At 41.2% G+C, this 26,796-nt stretch overlaps 1 protein-coding gene across 4 annotated transcripts in view; it reads left to right on the forward strand.

Moving 5' to 3' along the window:
- Positions 1-26,796, forward strand: part of TLK2 (tousled like kinase 2) — a 44,228-nt gene that overhangs the window by 6,100 nt on the left and 11,332 nt on the right. For 3 of the 4 annotated variants that reach the window (XM_068418613.1, XM_068418614.1, XM_068418615.1), the window contains exons 3-13: positions 5,460-5,531; positions 8,046-8,115; positions 9,165-9,208; positions 10,358-10,453; positions 13,132-13,299; positions 13,877-13,972; positions 16,950-17,042; positions 18,449-18,559; positions 19,946-20,082; positions 21,498-21,650; positions 25,127-25,193. In XM_068418613.1, the coding sequence (XP_068274714.1) occupies positions 5,460-5,531; positions 8,046-8,115; positions 9,165-9,208; positions 10,358-10,453; positions 13,132-13,299; positions 13,877-13,972; positions 16,950-17,042; positions 18,449-18,559; positions 19,946-20,082; positions 21,498-21,650; positions 25,127-25,193 (1,107 nt within the window). The remainder of the gene's footprint in view (positions 1-5,459; positions 5,532-8,045; positions 8,116-9,164; positions 9,209-10,357; positions 10,454-13,131; positions 13,300-13,876; positions 13,973-16,949; positions 17,043-18,448; positions 18,560-19,945; positions 20,083-21,497; positions 21,651-25,126; positions 25,194-26,796) is intronic. The other variant, XM_068418616.1, reaches the window with a different exon arrangement.

Below are 26,796 nucleotides of genomic sequence, written 5' to 3' on the forward strand. Positions count from 1 at the left end.
TATTATAGCTAAACTAAAAAGGCTAAAGTGTTTCTAGAGAGAGTAACCTTCTCTGTCGTGCTGTAGGAATCTCGTAGATGCAGACAACTGTGCTAGAATTGAAGAAGTATCGGTCTTGGTGGTAGCTGGTGCTCCCTTTCCTCCCTCTTTGAGGTAGCGTAAAGAGGGAAATGAAAATAAGCTGAAGAGTGTCGCTTATGCTGCAGAACATCTGCCTCCAAAAAGATAATTGCTCACGAAAAAGAACAGCATTTACTGGTATTATTTTAGTTTTTACCCTTTCTCTGTCACTCTAGCAGTCTTGATCAGTTCAGTAACTACAAGTTGTGTGGTCTGTTAGCAACATTTTTGGCAGCGAAGTTACCAAGTTCAGAATTTGTGTTTGAGAATCACAGAATCACGAGTGGTGCTGCACAGTGATGGTCCTTAACAGGTGTCACGTGCCAGCAGGAGAACTAGTTAATAAGAGTTTTGAAACTTTGAAATTAATTTATTACCACAGAATGTGCCAGGACTTTATGCCAGATACTTGAAAATTGTTTGGATGCTTCCGTGTGCAACATTACTTATTTCAAATGTGTTGTCTGGCTACTAGAGTCCAGAAATAGTTGTCAGATCTGTTCTATTTCTGCCCCTGAACTGAGGGTTAGGGTGAATTGCGTGATCCTTCTGTCCAGTTTGCTGTCAGTAAAATAAAAATACTATTTTTTCAACCCGAGAGAACTCTTGAGACATAATGGAAGCCGAGCAAATCCTGTTGCAAATCTGCTTACCCGTCTGGTATAGTGGAGGTTACCTGTGAACACCTGATAGTAGATTAACTTTTCATGGCAAAAAGACGTAGGTGATTCAGGGATTCCATTATTGGCTATAATACCGAGCTGTTCTAAAAGCCCAATTAAGAAACAGGCTGTAATTCTTGTACTTATGTGATGCTTGAAATAAGATACAAATATATTAATTAAACCTGTCTTATACAGTAGCACTGGACCAGAGTAACTGGAAAACCATTCAACCATTTCACTTTGGTGTAAGCCTGTGTGGAGTCAGCAATAACTTTTAGTGGAACTAAGGATTGACTTTTTCCCTTTGGAATCTCTTGATTTGCTGCAGAATTCAGAAGAATTCAGGTTATCTTGTCTTGAGGTAATGAAGCATGTCTCTGCGACCAAGTTAGCAAGAGAATTTTGCAATGCGTGTTGCTGTAAGTCCACGTTGGAGACTCTGGCTAGGCAGCTTGAATTCCTAGAGCTCTCTTTCAATATGAGGAGTTGGAGAGCACAAAATGGAGACTGCTCAGCGTAAGAGTTGCGGACAGACCTGAGGGATCATTTTTGGGAGCTTGGAGAGGCTGAGGAAATGAAAAAGTCACGCAAGGCAGTAGATAGGCTTGAAGAGGAGGTAGGTAGGGGCAGTCTGAGTCAGGCTAGCTTTGTTATGGAGGATCTGATGGGAGCTATTATCAGGCTAAGTTGTTTCTATTGAAACTTCAGCCATTGTGCCTCGTTTGTGGCCTTCCCAGGGCTCTTGCAAAGGGAGAAATGACTAACCAGCTTGTGAGAGTGGACAGATTTTAAATTCTTGCCTTTGAGTAGGAGTCTTGAAAGCGCCTGCTACTGTTGCATCCACTTCTCAACATGGAGGTTTTGTTGTGCATAGGTAGGTCACGGACTTAGAAGCAGCAGTTGAGAGGTGAATCACAAGGGAAAAGAGCATGCCAGCTTATCTCAGAAAGAAATTCCTTGCGGAGGAGGAAGTGTGTGCAGTTCTTGTGCTTGTCATTTGAGTAAACACTATAGAAACTAGCTTTTTTCAGATGACCCACGTATTTTGAATTTTTGCTGAGCCCCATCACCGATTCTCTTGACAGGGTACAGTGGATGAGTGGGCTGTAAGTGATATCAGAGAAGTGCAGTGTTATCCCAAAGTAGTCTGTGCTAGAAAAGCCAGATGCCAGTCCAGATGACTTCTTCAGGAGCAAAATTTATAAGCCCTTCCTGTGTGAACTAGTGCATGTTTATTATTCCCTACTGCTACTTCCCCAGCAATATTCTGATGTTAGTATTCTTCGCCATTGCTCACTTGTTTTTTTCCAAAATTCAGGTTTGTTCCTTTAATTCCTTTTGTGTCATGACCACTTATACTGGTATGCTAAATTAAGTACTGAACATTTATCCAATGTCAGTTGCTGAGTTAAATATAAACAGTCAGGAATGATAAAACATAAATTCGAGGGGTTTTTTATACATGCACTCACTGACTGTTAGTTGAGGGGGAGATGCTCAAATGTATGGTTTCTTCTATCCCTTGTCTAAACCTGTTGTTGTAAGAGGTTGATAACATGAGGTTATGTGTGAAACTAGATATCTAGCTGGATGATCAGGAAAACTGGCTTTTTCTTCCTCTTGCATAACTATGTGAGAAGAAGTGCAGCTGAGGAGCAGGCCATGTTCCTTAGACATCCTAGGTATTGCATCTTTATTGCTTGGAGTACAGCACGTTCTAATGAACAATTTGTGGTTCCATAGTCAGAATACCTCAAAACAAGAGTTTTTTGCCAACCTTGACACGAACAAGATGCTTCAGCTCCTTGCCTGTAAGATAGGCCGAATCCTTTACTGTAAGAGAAGTGTCAGTGGAAGGCCCTCTGGAAGGTCATCAAGGGAAGGGAAAGCTCATGCGGTGGAAATGGGTCAAAACTTGCTTCCAAAGGATTAATTCTGCGTTTGTTCACAGTATCAATACACAGCAGTGAACTGGCTGGGTACTTACTGACATCTGACAAGCTGTTCTTTTCTGGTTCCATAACGGAGTAGTTAGTTCCTTTTCACCCTTTCTGCTAGTGCGTTGAGTTCAAGTTTACGATTTTGTCAGTGTAGTTTCTAGAGGAAGCTTTAAAGTAAAGGGAAAATAGGTTTTTTACTCTTCCAGAATTTGTGATCAGAACTGAACCGCTCTTCTGTTGGTGCGAAAAATGGGTTTGATTCCAAATGCTAGAGCTGTGAATTTCCCGTGTGCAATAGTCGGTAGAGGTAGTTGTGGTACTGGAAGTAAGAAAAACATTGTGGATTTTGTATTGGGCATTTTACCAGCTGCTTACGTTCCAGAACTTTACATTTGGATGCAAACTGAGTGGATTTTTTGTACTGGAGAGGATAAACTTGTATTTCTGAAACAATCGTAGGATCATTTCTAACTATAGACGGCCTCATCCGTTTATTTTTCCAAGTTACCCTGGAATACAGGTCATTGCTGAAACACTGGCCCTTCGTAAGCCACTGGCATACCCTTTCAACCACAGTGTTCCTGAAAAGCTCGAATGTGGCATTTTGGGAGCAGCTGTTCCTGTCATTTGCTATCCATGTGCAAAATGGAGGCAGCGAGGTTTAAGCAAATGTGGAGACAACTTTCACTTTCATCTTCGTCATGGCAGACCCCAGCCTGTCCATCTTGAGACGAGCAAATGCTACTTTGTTGAGATGATCCTGCACCTGATGAAGCTTTTCACGCTTGCACAGAAGGTTGATGTCTTGAACGTGCTGCTGGGGTTTGAGTTCATGAGAGGAAGTGAAGGATTTTAGAGGCCAGCATTTGTGCGGTTTGTAAACGAGCTTTTTACATGGGTGAAAATATTAACTTTCTGTTGCCACTTGCTGTAGGATATTACTTTTTTTTTTTTTTAATCAGTGAGGCCTTCACGTGGATGTCGCTAAGGTTAGTGTTGGCACTTCTGTTAAGTCCTATTGGCCAAGGAATAAATCCCTCGCGTAACGCAGAGTTGTATGTATGAGATTTGTGAGCCATCACATTAGGTGGTGGAGAGCTTGCTGCTTTGTTTAAAAAGCCACTAATTCTTAAGCTTTTGTATTGCTGAAGAGATGAGGTAAAATATCTTTCTGGTCTTGAGCTATTTGTGTGATGGGTTGAAAGGGTAACAATATGGCTTAAAGAATATAATCTGCAATTTTTCTTGAAGTAGTTTGCTTTTAAAAGGGAATCCTAAATGTGTAGCTTCTTGAGCTGTTCAAGTGTTGTTATTTTTTTTTATTGAAGCAACTAAACGTGGCCTTTTAGGAGAAAAAAAAATGGTAGTTAACATTCACAGTGTAATACAGAAGGTAAGCAGAACTTTTACTTTCTGTGGATGCCTGCTTGGAAATTGGGGTTAGTAATAGCTAGGTTGTGTCACAAGTTTAATTTGATGGTGGTGTTTGTCTTATAAATGGGGAAGGGAGAACTGCTACCCTCAGAAATAATCTACTGTGGGATTTCTCTGTGGTGTTAAGGCTTCTTCTCCACCCCTCCCATGAGTCTTCTGCTCAAGTATGTAATGAGAAGTGGCTTTGCCTTGAGGAAAGATTAATTGCTGGGAAGTGGTTACTGCAAAAATAAGAATGCTAAAATAGAATGGATCTTCGGGAAAAGATGCTCACAAGTTATTAATGGAGAGCTGGCTTTATCATGTCATTATTCCTGTTAAGACATTCCATCAGTAATTGTGAATCTTGTTTTTTATATCTTTGTCAAATTCGTCCAGATTTCTTAAGTTAGATCTGTGGGAGGATGCTTTTGTGTCAGAGCACTAGGCTAAAGCACAGTGACGTTGCATGATTCACTTTTCTTTCCTTTTAAAACCAGTTTTGATGCAGATTTTAGAAAATAATTTTCCAAAACGCTCAGATACGTAAAAATGCAGATGTGTATCCAGTGGAGCCTGCAAAGATGCAGGCAGACTCTTGTAGGTACCTGGATACTATTTTGGTAAATCTATTCCAGCCTCTTGAATTTGTGCTTTACCCTGGTAGGAGCAACTGCTCTGTTGGCAGGTCAGCCATGGCTCCGTAAAATAGCCTAGTGGGAAAGATTGTCTGATGGGTGCCAGTTGTACTGCTGTTAACGCAACTTTCACTTGTTCACTGTCTTTGTGTTTAAAAAAAGCATAAAAATTACGCATTTAAAGAAAAATCAGTGGTACTGCCAGCATCTGATAACAGTAATAGCTGCCTTGCCAGATGGAAGATGCCTCTGGATTCTTAGCCTAGGGTCAAGCAGATGCTTGCCTGAAGAGCCGAGCTTGGAACTACTGCTACTCAACACATCAGAAGTTTTGTTTCTCAAACCAGTTGTCATAGACTTTTTTTGAATACTGCCTTGGCTGTTTTGTGGATGTGGTTACATTAGAGCAGTTAGGATACAAATTGATACAGAAATATCATTGCAAAGGCTGGACCAGTATGCTGAGAGAAGACTGTCCACCCGGCAGTCCAACTTCCATCTTGCTCCAAGCCACTTCTGAAGTGTTTTAGTGCCCCATCACGTGCCGAGGTATTTAACCTGTGTTGCTGCTGTATCCACGTGACTTAGAGCAGGGGAGTTAGCCCAGAGATGCAATGTTTGATAGGACGTATCTGCCGTGTATGGAAGTTGCTTCTAACAGTCTTTTGCTTGTTTTTCACTAGGGTCCATTAAATAGTGAGTCTTCCAACCAGAGCTTGTGCAGCGTGGGTTCTCTGAGTGATAAGGAATTGGAGGTAAGCAGGCACAAATCCTCGTGGTAATCGGGTTTAAGGTGGACATGATTGAACTCAAAACATAGAAGGAATTGTGTAAGAGTGAGTGACAGTGTTCTTTGTTTGGGGTGTGAAAGGGACTAGTGGAAGCATTTAGTCTGGATCTTAACCCTACAGTCTTTAGACCATGCTGTGAAACAGTCCTCCTTGAAGCTTCCCACCATAGCAGGCAGATTTTATCCAACCCCAAAAACACAGCATTCATAAAGCTCAGCTTATGAAATTGTTTTCAGCTGCATTGTGATTTGTTTGCTGGTTTTGGATACAGTTTTGGCCAAATAAGAAGCCAGAGAGCATTAATGGAAAAGTTTGCCTTACCTATCAACTATGTGAATTCGCAGAAGTCTGTGCAAAGCGGAGCATTTTTATGAATCGCTCTGTGGAAGTGTGAGGAGGTGAAAGTTGATGCTTTGTCCCTGTTTAATCTCACTGCTTTAGGATTACCTATTTCAAAACACTTGCTAAAGCAGCAAAATGAATTATAGAGTTACATTTTTACTTTAAAATTCCACATTAATAAAGCAAAATCTCAAATTTAAATGCATTTTCTTATGCATTTAAAGAACTTTCCACACAGTTATCAGGTAAGTTTTGGATCGTATTTCCCTCCATTATATGGCAGTACTGATATGAGGTGCTGGTGAAGCTAAGTCTTCCGAGAACGCAATATCTTAAACTCCATACGAGTAAGTATAGTTAATAGTGGAAAACTGAATATTCATTCTTATTTTACTCGAGTTTTTTAGTGAACTCCTGTGGAGTGATTTAAATTGGCCAAGCTGACATCTACCATTCCTTGCTTTTTCAATCTGTAACAGATAATGTTGTGTGTCATTTTTGTTATGTAAGTACTTGAATGGAAAAACAACTTAAACTGAATCTCATTAATATGCTTACAGTTCCATGGAGGCAGTAATGGAGCCTGTGGTGTTACAGTCACGCCAACGCTGTTCATGAGTTGCTCTTCACTTTGCAGTGAGGAGGCTATGTCACTGACTTTTACACGTACAGAAGCTGGTACAGCAAGTCTCTAGATAGTTATGGAGTTTTGAGTCCCCTCATTCTAAAAAGTACTTTGCAGACACAATAGCCGCCTTTGTCTTAACATCCCCTCCATCCTCTTACCAAAACAATAACATGTCGGTGGCTGCCCAGCTGGTAACATGGGACTGTAGATGTCCAGCATCCACTGGGGACACAGCCAGGTTTGGATTCTGGCTGTGTCAGCTTTATCCTTTTTATCCTATTAAAGGAGGTAGATTGATTTCTGTGCTTACTGTGTGCAAGTCTTTTGGCAGAGATCTTTAAACAGGGTACTTTGGACTTTGGTTTCCAAAGAGCATGAAACTTAGGTTTACCACAAACTTTCTGGCCACGGCTTTCCCTCCCCCAGAGTTGTGTTTTGCACGCTGTGGCTTTCTTCCTGCCCCCAGGCTACAGTTTAGTGGTGGCTGCAGTGATTGTAAAGCATATAGCTTGGAAATTATTGGGGACCCTTTGGGATAAGAGATGTTTTTAAAATGACGTTGGTGATGGAAATGACAAGATACTTTTCTTTCCAGCAACCTCAGGAAGCTGCTTCTAATGCTTTCAGTGCTTCCTAATGTTTTCAGCAGGTTTGGCCACATAAGTGACCCTGGTGACAGGGAAAGCAGCATGCCAGGGTCTCCTCCACTCTCCTGTTCAGGCTTGCTAGCCTTGTACAGACAGATAGGCCTGACACTTCTGGAGCCTTCAAGCCTCCCACCTGTGCTCTATATTGTGCCTGTGCATAAATATATCCCTGTCCACTGATAAGCTGCCCCTCAGGTCTCTGCACACAGAAATGGCAGATGCAACCAACTCTTGACTATAATGAGAGCAGATGAGGAGCAAACCGAAGTCCAGGGGAATTGCTGCGTCTGTGGCAGTTTTCTCCTGGCTGCCATCTTGGGGAGCTCTGCCTTCTTTTGTAAGGTTGCAGTTATGCACCAGTAGACAGGATAGTTCTTGTAGCCATCTGCAAAGGGCTTTGGGAAGAAGCATTAGCTGCAGGCAAGATGAATTGCCCTGGTAGACTGTGAGTAGCCACTAGACTGCCAATTTGGATGTCTGGACTAAAACCTCTCGTCATTACTCCTCTTGTACCAGTACTGTGATCACGCTGAAACGGTTTACACAGGTTTTTATAAGTGTTTGAACTTGTTCTGCTAACCACGTGAGGTGACTGAGCAGTAGAGGCTGGCTTGCTGCAGATGAAATAGGAAAAAATAATTAACCTCACTGCTAACCATGTTCTCTCCCTTCTGCAGCGCATATATCAGAAGGCAGTAGCTATTTGAGAGCAGTTGTTTCTTTAAGTACCAGCAGTAGAAACATATGCACCAGAGAAGTGAAATGGCCACTGGGGATATGGAGCAGATTATTGTGTTTAGGCATTTTCTTTAAATCTTGGAATAACTGCAGAAATGTTAATTTTGAAGTATTGTTTAACAGACTCCTGAGAAAAAACAGAATGACCAGCGGAACAGAAAAAGGAAAGCAGAAGCATATGAGACCAGTCAAGGTAATTCATTCTCCTGACCCTGCTGCAGGATTGCGGAACGGTTGGTAATTTGTGCACGTTTTGCACAGTCAGTGTCCTAGGAAACTAATGGCTCTTCTCAAGGGTGTGTCAGGCAGCTTGTTATAAACTACTCCATGATGGTGTAGTTCTCTTCTGGGAGCCTTGTTATCCTCATTGGCAGGAAAACACTTGTCTTGAGTTTATTCGCACAAACTATTGCATTTTTATGGGACAGGCTGCCCAAAGGCTTAATATGGCTTCTCTGAAGTGTTGTTTTGGTCCCGCGTCACTACGTATACGGCAGCCAGACTTCAAAATACAGGCTGTACTCTCTTCCTTGCTTTTTGAGACGTATGCCTGCCTTGTTAGAGTAAGTTCTCACCATAACAAATAGAGAACAAACTGTGCTCAAGTATAAAGCAGGCAGTACTGTCTCAGAGTACTAAGAAAAACCCAGCGCGTTCGAGTCCAAGTTCAGATTTTCTAGCAAATGGGCATAGGGGCAGATTTCTGTTTCTTTTATTCTTCAACAGGAAAGTAACGAGGATTGTGTTGACAGAACTGCTTTGATAATATTATAATAAGAGAAAAGGGCTAAGTTTTAATGAGCTGGTATTAAGCCACCACTAATTATCTGTCTAACTCTTATAGGAATGCTTGTGAGAGGTCTAATAAGCAGTAATTTACCTGAAGGTGGAAGAGTAAAAGTACCCTTTGCTCTTGAAGGAAATGTTGGAGAACCTATACAACATTCAATGACTTAGTGTTTTCTAAGTACTTTAGCAAGTGCAAATGCTGTTTGATTGGATTTGACATGTTTGGAATTGAGAGTTAATTGAATTGTCAACTGTAAACCCTCCCAACAACAGCATGAGAGCTGTAACCCTGGGGCAGTCTTTTGTTATGCAGAAGCTTTTGTTGTGATAGGTGTTGCACCTTTCTACAGGGAAAGGAGCGTCAAAATATAGGAGTAGTTTTTCAGAATGGCATCGTAACTTCTGTACCTAAAAATATCAACTCTTATTTTCATCCTTTGTTTTCCTTTTTAGGAAAAGGCACTCCTAGAGGACATAAAATTAGTGATTATTTTGAGGTAAGGATCTTTACATTGTTTGAGAAATCTGCTGAATTCGCATTTTGCAAATTCTGTAGATGGAAGTCTGTAATGTGACTTCGGTTACTTGATCCAACATGTTAAATAATAGCTCAGAGTCATTGATTGACAGTGTTAACCTGATATGCTCAGATCTGATTAGGTAGAGGAGGTGAGATTTTTGGAAGTTCTTTTTTAAATTAGCATTTCTTTGAACAGTTGATAAAGCAATTTTTTAAAAGAGCAGCCACAGAAGTGTAAGTTGGAGGTTGATTTCCACTGGAACCTGGATCTCAGATGAGGATATCTCTTAGTGTGCAAACCTATTTTGGTACGGGTCCAGCGCTGCAGAAGAACCTACCTGCAAAGTCCTGCTGATCTGAGTAGGAAGTTGTTTACAGGGTTCCCTCCCTAGTAAAGCTTGCCATGGGAGGCTGGCACTACACAGGGGATGGAGACCCCTCCCCAAACCAGTGATGGACACCCTAAAAATCAATATTCTTTTTATTGCATAGTCTGAAGTTTTTTCTAGGCCTGCACAATCCAGAGCTCTAGCTTTTCTCTAAGTTTATTCTTTATTTTACTGAGTAACTTAGAGTCAGAAATTGAGTGCTTATTAGCACTTACTTTTTTCCTGAGTAAAGTTTTTTCTAAGTGTGGTAGACTGTGTGATGCAGGAAGATATGAATTGCTCTACCAACTAGACTGGTTGCCCAGCTGCTTACCTGTCCTGTCTTTAACAGTGACCGGCACAGATGCTTCAGTGGAGGTGTACATTTCTTACTATTTCTGTGGTGCACGGTTAGACACATCTCTTCATAGGGAATAGTTTTCTTAATTCTATCTAGTAAATAATTGATATATATATTCAAGTGCGCAGGTTTATATCTTTTTGTGTTAAAATGAAAAATGTACTCAGTGCACCTGTGAATGTTTGTCTAAAGTACTTACTTTTGCTGTTGTTTTTGAAAACAATGCATGGAATTTTAAAGTTTTCCTCTTAACTTGTCTTCAGTTTGTTTAAATGAGTCCCTAGAGCCTATAAGGCTTCATTTTTAAGATTAATATGTTTCTTCTGTTTCTGTTAAATTTGCTTAAATATGATATCTCTGTGGAATTACTGATGATGAGATGTGTTCCTTTGGGCAGTTTGCTGGGGGAAGTGGCCCAGGAACCAGTCCCGGTAGAAGTGTGCCACCTGTCGCCAGATCCTCACCGCAGCATTCCTTGTCCAACCCCTTGCCGGTAAGTGTTCTCCCTGGGGACAGAGTGGTGGCATGGCATTGGTTAGGTTGGTGGCTGTGCTTCAGACAGGTGATAAAAGGTTCTGAACAAGAAAGAAGGGTCTCTTGGTGAGTGATCTGGCTTATTCTCTATTTAGTTCTTTCTTTTTAAATCTGAAACTGGGTTCTGGCAGCGAAGCCAGATGTCTAGGACCCTGTCATAGTGGCTAGCCCAGTTGTAACTGATATGAATATCTGTAGCTTGAAGCATGCGAGATCAGTGTTTTTAGCTTGCTCTGTGGTTACAGGTAGATCCCTGTCCTAATAAAAGGTGGAACTGACAAATTAATTATCTTGTGTTCCATTGTAGCTCATGAACTTCTCCATCGAGTTGGGAGTGTGTTGTATGTTTGTATAGCACTAGTACAATGATATTCCGATCTTGATTGGACCCTTTGGGTATACAGAAAAACATACATACCATAATTATATTGGGAAGGTCTTTTACTTGTGTTTATGTGCATGTGACTTGAAAGGAGCATTAGCAAAAGCCTGCAAAGAAGTGTGCATACATGCACATCTGTTGCTATTTTTTGTTACGTAATTCCATTTTGCTGTCACGGCATTTCTACAAGATCTGAATGTGAAGAAATAACCAGTATTTTTAAGCCATTTTAGCACAGAGCAGCTACAGAAATTTCTTTCAACTAGCAAAGCAATATTCAGAGGCTCTGGTGTCTGATCTCTAGTTTTGAGCATTGCATTTAAAAATTTTCAGCATTTGTTGAGTGTCACAAAAGTATGGAGCATTACGGCAAAGGTTAGTATTCCAAAAACCAAATGCAAAGTCTTTACTGATTGCATTATTCTGCAGAGACCTTTGCACAGTTCATGAATGTGTACTGAACTAAATCCCAACACTGAATGCTCTGCTCAGAATTCAATATATGTTGCTAGATTCTCGACGCTTTTAGTGCTGCTTTAAGGGAGAACATCGAGTATGCTTCTAGATATCTTTGATGCTTACAAAAATTAAAATATATGTGGTTAATTGAAGAGCCCTTCCTCCTGTCACATTAATTCACTGATACACCTCTTTAAAGAGAAGTTAAGGAAAGAAATACCATCTCTGAATGGTATTAGGGACGGTTCTTTATTCCAGCAGATGAGATACTCTACAAGTGTTTATAGTGGGACAAGTTGATTCTTCCTTTAGTTTTCTTATTCAACACTTGTATGTATTGAGTAGGTAAAAGTTTGAACAGTGTTTATCATGTGGTGAAGACTGATATTAGTTAGTTTCAGTGAGGCCAGTTTGTGTCTCTCCTTACGCAGGTGCTCGTTGTGTTTCTTATCTTCTATTCTTTACTCTTGCAGCTAAACCTATGATGTTTGCTTATTCATAACCAACTATTATGTGCATTTGCAAGATCTGTCCTCTTACAGACTGAATATCGAAGGTTTGAGCTAAGCCCCCCAAAAATGGGAAGATAAGTGAAAATTGGAGAAGATTGAGTATCTTGCCCATTACAGTTGTCAGTATGGTCTAGGAAGAAAGCAGAGTGTTAAAATGTCTTTCACAGTGAGACAACCTCCTCCAAACCTATGAGTTAATCTATACTTTCTGCAATCAGAACTTGTGGAGGAATTGTAGTAGCTTCAGGGTCTTACTTCTTGTCTTCAAATCTCTTGACTGCTTTGAATTGCCTTGCTTCTCCTTTGATCAGAAGAATGATCTGCAGGTCGTCAGACTCTTGCAAGGTCGCTCTCACATACAAGCATTCTTTTGGGGAAGAAAGCACACTCTTGACACCTGTAATGTTAGCCAGAAAATGTGCTTCAGGTTGCAATTTAGGTTTTTAAGAAAAACTGAAGCCTGACCTGACTGTTTACTTTCTATGTGGCATGTGCCTGTCCTGGAGTTACAGCTTGGAAAGACTTAGATGATTATTACCCAGACTGCCAAGTTTTAGCAGTGATGGGCTGGCTTTTAAAGCGAGGGCAATGAGATTCTGAGTGCTGTAATCAACATAGATCAAATGATTCTTATTGAACCCAGTTCCTGTATCGCAGTTGGAAAATGAGTCTACTGCAGGAGAAAGGAGCTGGCCTTTAAGAGATGCAATGCATCTCTTAAAGATTTTGGAAATGCGTTAGTACTTTGCTTATCTTGCAGGAGATTGGTCCCAGCTGTAATGACAGAAATGAGGTTACTGTGACGTCTGGGTCCTAGAGGTGGTTAGTTTGCTGTCATTTAGCAATTCTGACTCAGTTTACTTCACCAGAATAACGAATGTATTGTGACATTGGCCGTTTTAAAATGAGTCCTTATAAAACCTCAAGTAGTATAATTTTGAATGCATTGGGCAAAGTTGCAGTGCACTAAGATTTTTGCATCTACAACCTATTTTGTCCTGAAACACGTCTATTTGCAAAGGGGGTGTGCTAACTGACAAGGAATTCTGTCCTGTGTGTTCATTACTTTTTTTTTAACTGTTAACCTCATCTGCTTTTTGATGTCTGCCATTGGAACAATCACTCCAGGAGTACTGTTTGAGTTATGAGATCCTCACCACACTGCCTGCCCATTCCTGAGCTGCTGCTTCACTGACAACAGTTTTGGCAGAGTCAGAGAATCTTTTTTTTTAAAAAAAAAAAAAAAAAAAAAAATTCATTGTATTTTTTTTGACTGTGTTACAGCGGCGAGTGGAGCAGCCGCTGTATGGGGTAGACGGCAGCACAGCAAAGGAACTGCAGGAGGAACACTCTGCTCTGCCAACGCTGATGTCGGTGATGCTGGCGAAACAGCGGCTAGAGAATGAGCAGCTGGCACAGAGGGGAGGTGGCCTCTGTTTTACTTTTGTCTCGGTGAGCAGCTCTGAAAAGATTTGAATCCCAAGGGATGTTTCTAGTTAAGGGATGGGGAATTTGAAGCTTTTCTGCTCAAAGGCAGTGGTTAAGTGCAGCCTGGTTTATTGATGACCAAGTGTACCATCTTCTGGTAAGTTCATCTTCCTTGTGAAGAGTTCTAGGTCCCAGACTTTGCTTGTTTAATAAAATGACGTGGGTTTTAAGTTAACAACTCAATCTTACATCGATCAAAATAATAGCATCTGAGAGACTAATCTGATAGATGAAAAAAAGCAAAAGAATGAAGTATAGTCTTGCTGTGAGAAGAGTTTGTTTTGGCCTTGCTTAATCTCAGCTGACATGAATTATATTAGGCTTTTAAAAGCTTTGTGTTTAAGCAGGTTGGGCCAGACTTCTTGAAAGAAACTGACTCTCTTGTTTTAATGAACTAAATCTCTAGAGCATTCTTAAACCTTAGCATGAAAGTATGGTGCCCAGGCCAGGCTGCACCTCCCATATTAAGAGAAATGTATCTGCGTGGGCACTAGCGATCGTGCTGAGGAGCATATAACAATACACTAACTTTCTTTTGCAGGCCCAGCAAGGCAGCCCATCTTCTACCGGATCAGGGAACACTGAGCATTCCTGCACTTCCCAAAAACAGATTTCCATCCAGCACAAACAGTCACAGGTATAGCACACTAGATAATACATCTCTTGAATGTGAGATTGAAGCTTGTTGCAGCTTGTCTTCCATGCCAGAGGATGCTGCTTGTAGTAGACATAATGTTTCCAGTGAAAAGAGCCAGTAGTCCCAACTCAGTCTGTAACTACTGATTGAAGTGAATCACTCTGAACTTTGTTCCTTATCCTGTAAAGGATGCCTTTCAGTTGCTGCTAATCTGTTTCAGTTTGCCTAATCTGTTACTGAAGCTTTTCTGTGTCAATACTGTGGACAGTTCTTCAGCTGTGTGCAGATGTGCTCAGGAGGGGAACACCTTAGCTCTGTCTGTTTCAGTTCTGTTGTATCCTGAATGTTCTTCCTCTCTTTGTAAGCAAAGACCTGAAGGAAACTTGAGTGATAGTTGTGAATGCCTTTGTTCAAGCTCTTGAGTTGTGGGTGCATCCACGCTGCTTGCAGTACAATTATCCACAGTCTAGCTGGAAGTTCTTTGGCCTCTGCAGAGTACACCTGTGGCATAGTTTGTCCTGTCAAGGTGGAATGTGATGTGTTCCTAGCAGTGCTTCTCAGCAACTTCACTGACCTGGAGTCAAGAAGAGGAGTAGCTCTTTTGACTGTGCTGCTCTCTTTTTGATGCCTTTGAAATTGTTAAGATTCTTCTTGTGGCTTCATAGCAAGATTTACTTTTAGCTGTGTCATCGTCCTCTGTTGCTTATAAGGATGTTCAGCTTTATCCACAGTGCACCTAGCTTATTTCTTCTCCAAGCCTGCTTTTAATCTTTTTTTGATTTTCATCCCTGATTTCTCTGTGACTGACCCTTCCCTTGAGTGATTTTTAAACAGTTTTGTGTCAATCATTTTCACACATCACTCTGTGTCAGAGATGATTTTATTGCTGGGGGAAGTTCATTCTCCATCTCCCCAGCAGGTGGTACAAGTTCTTTGTGCGTGAAGAACAGCAGTTCTACCTCTGGGGATACTTAACTAGCTTAAGTCTCTGAGCTCTGTTGTGTCACTAGGGTCGTGTGTATTGTCTGTATTGTTAAAATGCTGGTCTGTGAAGATCCCTGTTTCTTGCTAGCCTGTGGAGAATTCCTGTTGTGAGAATGATGCCATAACTTGAGAACCTGACAGAGATAACTTTCAGATTTCAGTCTTTGCTCTCCCAACACCAATACTTAAAATAGTGGTCCTTCCTGGAGCGAGCAAGATGTTTTTATTCTCTCCTGTGCTTAGCATGCCCACAGGGTCCATCTTCCTTGAAAAGGGCGACACATCATCTGAGCGTGCTTTCTGACGATGCTCAGCTTCATGGTATTCTCCAGAGGTGTAGGTGTAGCATACGCTTAAGGCAAAGAATCCAGGAAGATGCTTGACTGCGTGATGAGGACATGTATACATTCTTGTTTCTCCCTTCCAAACCTGTTTGGAGTTGATAGGGTTAAAAAAAAACCTCTTCAGGGACTTCCAGTCTGAATCACTTCTGGCAATGCCAAAAGCAAGTCAACATGAGCACGGTTTTCTTAGCATTTTCAGTCAGTGCTACGGCCCTCCAAGTGCTCTGAGGCAAGGCGAGCTGGGATGAAGTCCCATGTAAGAGCATGCATCCTGAAACGTGACTTCATCTGACACAGTGCAGGCATGCCTGTGCATTGGGCAAAACGACATAACAGTCGCTTACTAAAGAAACTTTCTGCTGCTGGATGGAGCGAGTGCAGCCTAGGTTTTCAATAGACAGCCTTCTTGTTGCCTTCAGTGACAAAAGCTTTTGTCACATGTGCTTCCTGCAGCCTGTCAGGAAGTATAAACCAAGTTACAGCAGAAGTGAGGTGACCTGCCCAGGCCTCCTCTTTGTCTTTTGGGATGTAGGCTCATCTTGCTTGATGTGCAATGTTGGCAGGTGTTCTTTCTGATCTTTCCCATACGGGACATGTGTAGAGAAGCAACAGTCCACCAAGTTTGTCTCTTACTTCATGGTGTTAGCTTCCAGGCAAGCCTGAAATTTGGAGAACAGTTATATAGCGACTCCACAGGTAAGTCTCTGCTAACTCTCCTCAGAACCAAGGTAGTTGCTTGCTAGCCATAAATGTGAAATCTGTGTGTGCAGTCATGGAGCGAGATGCCCTTGTGTTGACTTGGGCATTTTTTTTAGATGTTGTGTTCATGTACATACTGACTTTTTCCCCTTTTCTTCCCCATGCATTAATCAGAGTACTGAGTTTGAAATATGCTATATTCTCTAGCAGTAAGAATGTCTTTTGTCTTCTGTTCCTGGCTATAACTGTCACTTCATTGGTGAAGGTATTTAAGATGTGCTGCACCCCATAAAACTTTCCAAATAGGTTTCACTCAAGAACCGTAAAGCACCTGTCCCTAGTGGACCTTAATACACCAGTTTGTCAGAAACAGACTTGTGCCTAATATTCCTGCTGTCAATCTGTTATAATATTTTAAAATGAAGACCTGTGTTTTCTGTCAGGACCACCTTAGAACCCACAGGTATTGTCTTTTGTCTAGCAGGTGGTTGTCTGTGTGCATGAAAGATCTCATAAATTTGATATTCCAGCTGAGGGGTTGGGATTTGGTGGGTTTTTTTCTTAAGCCTTTTTCCTGTATAAGCTATGTTGCACTGCAGGAAAGGACACGGAATGTCAGAGATCACCAAGGAGTGGGCAGAACTCAACCATAAGAACAAAATGTGCAGGACACAGGGGATGTTGTAGCCTGTTAAGCGTTACCAGTTTGTGTTCTCCAGAGCAGCACTGTGCTATCTGACTGAACCTCCTGTGCTGGAGGAGCCCACCATGCAATAAGAAAATGAAGAATGGAGAAAGTACTTCCCCAGACTGTTGGGATGAAGGGGATTGGTTCCTTCTTAGACCTAACTGTTCAGATCAGAGGAGGTTACGCTGTAATGTTACGTGCTGACTGTATGAAATATCATCTGCTTTTCTTAAATGTGGTTTATGGTGATTTTTCCCTACAGTCTGACCTCACAATGGAAAAAATATCTGCACTAGAAAACAGTAAGAACTCTGACTTGGAGAAGAAGGAGGGGAGGATAGATGACTTACTAAGAGTAAGTATTTAAGGTGGGACAACTCTTCTCAAAGCTGCTACACCTAGAATACATGTGCCAGCTAGGCTGCAGAGCAGGATTTTGTGTACCATTTGTAGAACCAGCACTCGCAAGGTAAAACAAATCCAGTCATCCCTTACCTGCAAGATAATTGTCTGACTTGTAGATACTCTGTTTGGGCCTGCTCAAATCCACAAGCAGTGTAGCCATGACTGTGGCTATAGAGCACAGAGTTATTGTAGCTCAGATGTTTGTGTCCTTAGCAGTGCTGGCCTATTTTTTTTCATCTGTGGCACACTTTTTGTGCATTTTGCTAGCTAATGTAACGTGTTTCTCTTCAGAATTATTTCCATCTTCTAAATACTGAGGAGCTGACTGCTTTCCATTTAATAATGTGTTCAGTAGCCTCTCAGTAGGCTGGGAGGGTGTATTCTGAAATGCTCATTCATGAGACTCAGTGACATGTATAGAGATGAGGAGAACATCTTTTGGTCAAACCTAAAGAATAAAGCTGCTTTTAACCTATTAGTATTCTTCAGTAGAAGATAAATGCCTTTAAATTAAGGATCTCATCTTAATGGAAGAGTTCTAATTGATTTAGCTTTCATCAGCTGGAGAGGCATCTCTTATGAAGTGTTGAAAAGGATTAGAAAACACATTGAAGGGAGAAGAGGGAAGGCTCTATGTGTTTGAGTGTGTCCAGTCTCAGCACCTAAAAGAGCTAAGAGAAGCTCTTAGAGACATACACAGAGGCACGTGTAGGTTTGTGGAAAACAATCCATAAAGCAGAAAATAGATGTATTTTTTTTACTGTCTGCTGTTTACTCAGAAGCCAGACTTGGTTGGAAGGGAGATGGTTAAATTTAACTTTCTATCAATGAAAATGGTTGCACATAAAATCCTGCTGTATGCTGTGGTGGTGTTAAAAACAGCAGCTGTTAATGGGAGCAGTCTATATAGCAGGGCTGATGGATAGTAACTCAAGCAAGAGTTAATTGAAAGTGCAAAGGGAGTTACTCCATCCTTTTCCTCTGCCAGTATTGTGGCTAAAGAGGGAGGATAGTCCAAGGATGACTAAGCTATTTTGAGACTTGGTAGCTGTGGCAAGGTCTTAAATGTTTAAAAAAAATTTTAAAAAATTCTTTGTGCTTGTGTTTAGTCTCTTTGTACCTTAGTTTCTTATATGTAACCCTGTTCTAGAGGGGTATTAAGATTTGAGTGGGTTAAAAATTGAAGAGCTTGGCTTGGATGTTTTGATAAGAGGAGCCTAGTCTTCTTTTCTTATCCTATTGGTTTGCTTTCTTTAATCTGATGCCTACAGCTACCTGGAGCAACTTCCTAGGTGATGCTTAGTTTGGCTCTGAGTGATTTAAAGTCAAAGGCTTTTCTTCTCTCTTCACTTTTAGGCCAACTGCGATTTGAGACGGCAGATAGATGAACAGCAAAAGATGCTGGAGAAGTACAAGGAGCGGTTGAATAGATGTGTAACAATGAGCAAGAAGCTTCTTATAGAAAAGGTGAGCAGGGGACTTTGCACATCTCTGCAATCACAGTTCACGTCCTTGAAAACTTCTCTCTGTCTTTTGAGCAGTGAAAACCTGCTCCTGTTCCTATAGTGATAAAAGAGAATTCTGTCTTGAGTTATTTCTTTGCAAACAGGAATGTAATGCTAAGATTCAAATGGTTCTGAGTGTTTTGGTTTGGTTACTTTTCACAGTCTCAAAGAGTGATCTCCCTTGCTCAAGTGAAATAGTCTGAGCTCTAAATGCAGCAGACATTACTGGAAACTGGTACACCTGAAAAGCAACATTGTCCAGCTCTGGCAATACAAGGGCAGTATCCCATTGTGCAGTGAAATTGCCAGATATGTTCTGTGACATGGGCAAGTGATTTAGACCTTTCCTTCTTTCAAATGGCAAAGTTGGAGATCATTGCTTTGTATAACACTCAAAACAACACATTAAAGGCACTGGGGAAAGCGCCAGACTGCTGTTTACCAGCGTCCAGCCTGCTTCAGTGTTGAAAGATTTCCAGATTTCCTGATGGTTAAACAATGTGGGGGTTTAATTGCTCTTTCACCTGTTGGCCAATTACATCTATTGTTTGTGGGCACTGGATGGGCAAAACTACCAGGGTGCTGGCCAGTACATGCAGTCTGTTTGAGTTGATTTTGTCACAGAGCTGATTGTTCTTGACTGAATGAGACTCCCCTTTCTGGGAGGATTTGTAACTCTGGGCTAGGTGTTACGTAGACCTGGCATTCAGGTAGCTGGTGTGTAGCTCCAGTGAGGAGCTTTTCTCGTTCATCTTTAATCCTGACTGACCAAAACTTTGCTGCTCTCATCTCAGGCCTTGGAAATTTTCTCTTGCTTACCAGAAACACTCTGTGACAGACACCAACACCAGTTTTCAGGCGTGTTGGTGACCTAATTGAGATTGTGTCACTTCTGGGAGTGGTACAAGTCTAGGACTGAGCTGCCTGATCACTGTATCTTAATCTTAACAGTGATTCAAGGTGCATTTTCTTCCTTCACCTCCTGTTTGAATGAATGAGAGCCTGCAGAGCCACATCTGGAGTCTAGCTAAGCTACTGATACAAAGGGATAGTTTTAATCCTACTACTAGACTGATTTCAACTGATGACAGAACGGGTGAGCTGCACAAGCAGTAATGGGGAAGGAAAGGTGAGGCTGAAATGTCAGAAAAGAGACAGTCAGACAAATGCCTATCAGAGCAGTGTGAAGCACCAGCAATAATTTTATCAATGATTTTGAGCTGGGTTTCAGATAAGCAGTACTGAAACAATAGAAAGTGGTATGAATTGGAGTGATTTAAAACACAGCACAGCTCTTAGCTGCTAATTTATGGCTTATATTTTTACATGTGTTTTATTTTGTTTTCAGTCAAAACAGGAGAAGATGGCATGCAGAGATAAGAGCATGCAGGATCGATTGAGGCTAGGTCACTTCACTACGGTGCGGCACGGGGCGTCTTTCACCGAGCAGTGGACAGATGGCTATGCCTTCCAGAACCTCATCAAGTGAGGACAAACAGAGTTGTCTTTAACTTCAGAGGCAGAGACAGAAAAACTAAGCAGTTGTGTGTGATGTCTTGCATGTCAAAATGTGAGAACGGTGTGACTGATGCATGAAAGGATCAGATAGGAACTCGGCTACTGACAATGGGGAATGTTTTCACATTGAAGTGAGAAATATGTTCCCACTTAAGCCTCCAGAGACTTGAAACTGGAACCAAATTGTTTGAGTTGGCCTCTGAGTTGGAGAGCAGGAGGCTGCTGTGTTGGGTATTCTCAGTGCACTTGCCTGGCTGCACAGTGCTTAGAGTGGAGGGGTGGACCAAATTCTCACGTGTGTCTTGAGTCAATCAGTTTGATTTGCATACTTGCATATATTAGTTATAGAAGGCTAATTAGCTCCTTTTTTTTTGAAGTAGAAAGTAGAGAAGCTTAAAAGAGAAAATCCATACTCTTTAACTTTTTTTGCCTCCTGGTAACAGTGATCAAAGGGGCTGCAGAAACCTGGAAATGAAGATCAGAGACCCTTTTATGGAGGATTTTAATGGAAATATCCAGTAAATTCCCACCTGGGCTAGACCTTTAAGTAGGACTTGGCAAATTAATTGCATTAGAGAGAGCTGTGTGTGATCCTTTAAAATCATATCACTTCTCTGTAGTCTGATGGGGAGGTGCAGCTCTTGTTGGGCGCAGATTAAGGACTTCATAATTCCTCCTCAGTATGTGCTGTAAGATGTGGAAGAAATACTTCTGGGATATTTACCTGCAGTGTCAGTCTGTTGTAAAAAGTGAATTAAGTATGTAAATGCTCAAGTCATTTAGACTTGAAATTTCAAGAGTTATTTTATCACTGTAAAATGTTTTAAGATAATCTTTTTATCTTGGAGGAGAGACTGTTTTCTTAGTGAAATTGGAAACGGTGTTGGTTATATTTCAGAGAACTAAGGATAGTTTACCCTCGAAGTATAACGGTACTTTCTCAGACAGTGCCAGACTTCAGGAATAATTTTCACAGGAAAGTCTGAGATTTAGAACAGAGCCTTCTAGGAAAAAGTGTGTGGAAAGTTAGTGACATACCATGGATCCCTGGGTTTTCCGTGAGGTTAGCAACTCCTTGGTTTTGGATATCCTCTGCATGAATAAAACCTTTCACTCACTGAAAGGTTTCTGTGGGCCAGGAGAAGAATCCCCTTTTATGTAAAAATACCTTTAAGAAATCTGAGTCATAATGTTTGGCACATCCCCCTTTTCTGTACAAAAATATTTTGTTACTTATAAGTACAGACATAAGATATAAGTATCTTATAAGTACAACTGATTTGAAATTCATTGATCCAGTCTGTTAAGAACAGGTGCTGAAGACAACCGAGTACATGCCATCAGTTATCTGCTTCATGTTTTTTCTACTCTCTTCTTTCCAGGCAACAGGAAAGGATAAATTCCCAGCGGGAAGAAATAGAAAGACAACGAAAAATGTTAGCAAAACGGAAGCCCCCTGCAATGGGACAGACCCCTCCAGCAAGCAACGAGCAGAAACAGCGCAAGAACAAGACCAACGGAGCAGAAAATGAAACGTAGGTTACGTGGCCGCCTTGGTGCCTTGCAAAGCTGCAGGCTTTGATTACAGCACAAAATATCTGCTGGGAAATGGAATCTTGCCCTTGCCTCTAGGCTTCACTCCATGCACAAATGAATATTGTGGAATTAGCCTGGCATTCAGCAACATCTGGCTGCAGTTCTAAATAGTTTTCGTTGGAGTAAAACAAGGACCATTGCTGAGTCCAGACTTTGTATGAGCTTAACTTCTTTTGAACGCAGTACCTTTTTCAGTATCCCTGTTGCGTCAGGTTTGAGAAGTGGTGTCTTTTTCTTAAGTGTTGCAACTTCAGAATCGATTTTGGTATCACTGTGTGATACATGGTGCTTTTTTTTTAAGAAAAAAAACTTGTACATGTTTAGAAACCTTTATTTCCCTGTGTACATGTTTAGAAACCTGTATTTCCCTGTGCTTCCTGGTGAGGCTTTTCAAACAATTAATTTGGTATACTGAAGAAAAAAGATGCTCTCTGTGAAGACAGTGCATTAAGCATTGACCTGTATCTCCAAAGCAGTCCTTCACAGACACCTGAGTCAGGGAAACTGAAAGGTAGTTGAAGTGCTACTTTTTCTTCTTACAGAAGATTTTTTTTTTTTTCCTACCTCTTTTGAAGTTACTGATGCTTTAAGAGTCCCGATGTTCTTGGAGAGGAAAGCTGTGTCTCACAAGAAATTTAGAACAGTATTTTTTTTAGGTTTTTGTGAGTTGGAAGTATGTTAAGTCAGAGACTTTCCCTTACCTTCTACCAGTTTCCTTTACAGTTTTCATTTTATTGCTGTTGGCTAATACCATAACTCTCAATGACACTTTTCTTTTTGCACTATTAAATCTCCTGGGCATGACTTGACCTCAGAGTTGCTGGAGCCCTTTGAATTCTTGGTCTTGATCTTTAAAAGTGCACGTGAAGCAAAATCTCCCACTGCCTTTTGCAGTCACTGCAGAGATGGCACATGACTGGGTGAGTCGTGGTATTCAGGATGCTCTCAGCAACCAGGGCAGTGCCCCAAATAGGACGCTGGTGCCTGCTGATCAGGTGTATTGTATTGGAGGGCACTGTGTGCTTTCTGCAAATGGGTAGCTTGAATAGAGACGTTTATCCCTCGTTCTGGCCAAGTGAGCTTAAAAAGAGCTAAATAAAGTTTTAAAGCCGTCCTTTTGCGTTGTGGCTGGATTTGAAGAAGTAAATTGGATGTCTGCGCATGGATATTTTGAAGCGTTGCTCTTCCTTGTGGTAACCTGTCATGTCTAAGGGACAGGGTGATGCTTTCCCCATTTCTGTAGGGATGATTTTCCCCAGCAGACTGGTGCAGCTGTACTGTGGCTTATTCTGCAGACATGACAGCGCAGGCCTTGATATGCCTGGAAATCATGACGGTGTCTGTGATACCTAGTGAGCTTCTGCCTATGTTGTGAGCCTGCCTTGATGTAATCTGCCTTTACCTGGGTTTGCTAGTAAGGTTTTTTTTCTGCTACCAGGTCTTTTTCTCTGTTTCTTGCTGGTTTATCATTCTTCGCTGATATATTTCAGGGCTTTATCTTTGTGGTTTAGAAGAGCTTCTTGTGGCGTTCCTGATAAAAAACTGCTTGCCAGTGTACGGATGTGGTTCATGTGGAGTGTTTTAGCTTATGAAAACATTGTTTTTGCAAGTCAGCTGAAGCAACTGTACTGACTGACTACTTGCTTAATCAATAGTTGACCTGTAAATGCATTTGTTGGACCAATGCGTATCAGGTACAAAATTTTCTGATTTTTGGAAGGAGTTTTTTTTCATATGGAATTCTTACAGACTGTCTTTTAGGCAAGTTGAATGAGAAGTGGACAGCCAAATTCCTTCATTTGGTTTTTGGTTCTTCTTTGATTCATGGTTGTTGCTGTGTCTTAAAAAGGAGAGGAAGGTCCCATGATGCAAATTTAAACACGTGCTCTCCTGAAAGTAGTTTCTAGCCTGTGAATGAGAAAAAGATTTTCATTCAGGAAGATTAATCTGCTGGGGCTTTTTAAGATTTGTTAGGGCAGCTTGGGCAACCTTAAAGTCTTCAGCTGTGCTAGAAGTAGTGTATTTCAAGCATGTTTCTGTGAAACAGGGCAGTGTTTGTCTTAGAGCCCCCTCGATTTTTGTAATGCTTGCTGCTAATAGGCAGCTATTTTGGGCAGTGTTAGCCTGGTGGTACTCATTACATCTCCTGCTTAATGGGTACACTGTTGGTGTTTAGCCCTGTATTTCATTTGTGCACAAGAACATGTGGAAAGCTTGTTGCTGGTTTATTCAATTGTCTTTTTATTCCTTATACAGCAACACCAACCAAAGACCTAAACTTTTGGGATGGTCTTTTCAGTTAGCTGAATCTGATTAAAATTCAGGCTGTTGAGGGGGGAGCATGGCGGGTGTGTGAATTAGCATACTTTTATCTGAAATGAGACACCATGTAAGCATTTATGGTACCGGGGGTGTTTTGTATGTATCTTTAATTTGTAATAAGCAGTTCCTTATGGTCGAGATTCTTTCAAAGGGAACTTGGCTTGTGAGTTTTGCATTAAATTTATCAGCTAACAACTGCTATAGCAATTATTTCAGCTATGCAGACCCTCTGCATTATCAGCAGTGGAGAGATGTTGGGGCATTTCAAGATGAGCACTTTATCAGCTGAATACTGCCTGCTCTCAATTTACTGTACAGTGAGCCAAGGTCCCATGGCCCTGGCACAGATGTAGGACTCGGTCCCCACTTCAAACTACTTGTGGTATTGATGCTGTGGACACCTCATACACTAACCTGTGTAATAAGTACTATGCAGAGCATAACTGCTGCAACAGGAATCCTCCTGGGATGCTCTTTGAACTCAGTTTACGTTCAAAAAAGCTATTTATATGCTGTAACGTGCATATCCTGTTTATGTAGTAAACCAATGCAGTTGATCTGGGCTTCATAACTTTATGTTCACATGTGATGCCTTTACCAAACTCCATGTTGGTAGCAGTGAGAAAATGAGTGTAATGATCCACTTCTTCTAACCTTAAAGAACTAAGCACAACATTAACTTTCACTAGTGATTGGATCTGTCATTATTTTTGTGTAAGGCTCTGCTTTGCTTCTGTCCTACATGACACACTTTGCCTATAAAAGACATTGAAAACATTATGAAACTTTTTTTGACCAGCCATATTTAGATTATGGTTTAGCTTTCTTTGTTAAGTCAGTCACTAGCCTAAATAGGTGTTGTTAGGGACTTGGATTTGAAATTAATGTGTGCTTTATCAAGGTTTAAGCTTTTGGTCTCCTTTAGATAGACTATTAAAAAAAAATAGATTGCAGAGTTTACCTAAAAATTTCCTGCCAACTGTTGACGTACTCTGCATAGTTGTCACTTCCACTGGCGATGTGTATTCTGCAGACTGTTCACTTTATCACATGCGTTGAGACCTAATGCATTGGATCTGTCTCTTCCATGCAGGTTAACGTTAGCAGAATACCATGAACAGGAAGAAATCTTCAAACTCCGACTAGGTCATCTTAAAAAGGTAAGAACTAACTGCAGAAAAGGCTTTTAGGTAGGTTTTTGGTTCAGTGTTCTAGGAACAATAGTATTTCTCTTGTAGAGGTCACTACTGTTTGTTTGATAATTGAGAAGTTTTTGTTGCTTGAAAGGGATGGCCAGGATTTTGTAATAGTTTTTTTCCAAGACAGTGGTATTCAGGAAAGATGTTCTTTGCTTCAGTAAATAGATTTCTGTGTCCTTACAGTTACGATTTCATGCAGGGAGTTCCACCGTTTTGATGCATCTTATTCTGTCACTATGACCTGCCTAGTGCTGGGCTCTGTACGTGTCTAATATGGAACATGAAGGAATGGACCAAGGGAAGAAAATTATAAGAACACAACAAAAACTGCAACCATCATTGACTTTGCCATTTCTTTGCAATATCGAGTAACCAGCATTATCAGTAACAGTCCAATAAAATCTCTTGGGCTTTTGGAAACTGGTACAGTTTAGGTAGTTGTAATGCACATTTGTTTTAAAATAAATTGGCTTCAGTAGGAACTGTACCTGCAAATGAGGTTATATTTAGATAAGCTGTTGGTTACCTTTAAAGTGATTGCAGTAACCTATAAATAAGTTTTCTGGGACACTCAACAGATGAAGTACTGAAAAAAATAGATGACTTCTGCCATTTTCTGGTTAGCTGTGATCTCTGCTAAGGCCAAAGAATTTTCTTTCCCATATGGAACAAAGAGGAAGCGTACAAATGCATTGCTGGAGTCCCCCTTCTTTTCTCAAGTGGTGCCTGAGCTCTACGCTTAGTTTTTTCCTGTAACCTTGACACACAAGTTGAATGCAAGGCCTCGTTAATGCTACTGTACGCCTTGTTATTTTCAGTGGCAAGGGAAAGTTAATGCACACATGGAATCTGCTGGCACTCTGCCCATTGTGTTTTATTGACCTGTGAGCAAAGATAAGTGATATGGGCAGGAGTATGCTAAAGGCATGCTTGCTCTACAGCTTCTGCATTGCTAGAGTGGATTAATTGCAGGTCCGTCTATGCTGGCATGTAGTGTGCCACCCTGGAAGAGAGGGATCCATTTGGAAATGGACCTTAATGGAAAATGAAGTAATGTTCTGGGATCGTGGCATTGTCTGAAGCTGTGCTTATCCTTCGCCACTTTTGGAAACTGGCTCATTCTTTATACCTAAAAATAGAACAAGTTGAGAAGGGAGGGAACAGAGTCACAAGACAAATGGGTGACTATGTCCCTTGAGTCATATATAACAAATAATACTGCTCGAGGCGCATGTTTTAATTGAGGTTTGCAACCTCCACAGTGATGTGAATTCTAGTGTCGTGTTTGAGGGCACTAGAACTTCCACCTCTACAAACAGTGTATGAAAACTTCCACATGGCAGTAAGTTACGCTCTGACCTGTTCCACTGCTTACCGCTAATAGGACCCAAAGTTGTCCTTTCACATTCTCCATCTTCTCTGGATGCTGCCCCATCCCCATACGGCATCATGACGACATCCCTGTTCCTTACTTCTGCGGGCTGTCCTCTTCCTCCTGTCCCAGCAGAGCCTGAGTTCCTACCAAAACAGCTGCATAGCACTTAAGCAGGGAAGGAGCAGGACC

The sequence above is a fragment of the Nyctibius grandis genome, chromosome 26 (assembly GCF_013368605.1).
Source record: "Nyctibius grandis isolate bNycGra1 chromosome 26, bNycGra1.pri, whole genome shotgun sequence".
Taxonomy (NCBI): domain Eukaryota; kingdom Metazoa; phylum Chordata; class Aves; order Nyctibiiformes; family Nyctibiidae; genus Nyctibius; species Nyctibius grandis.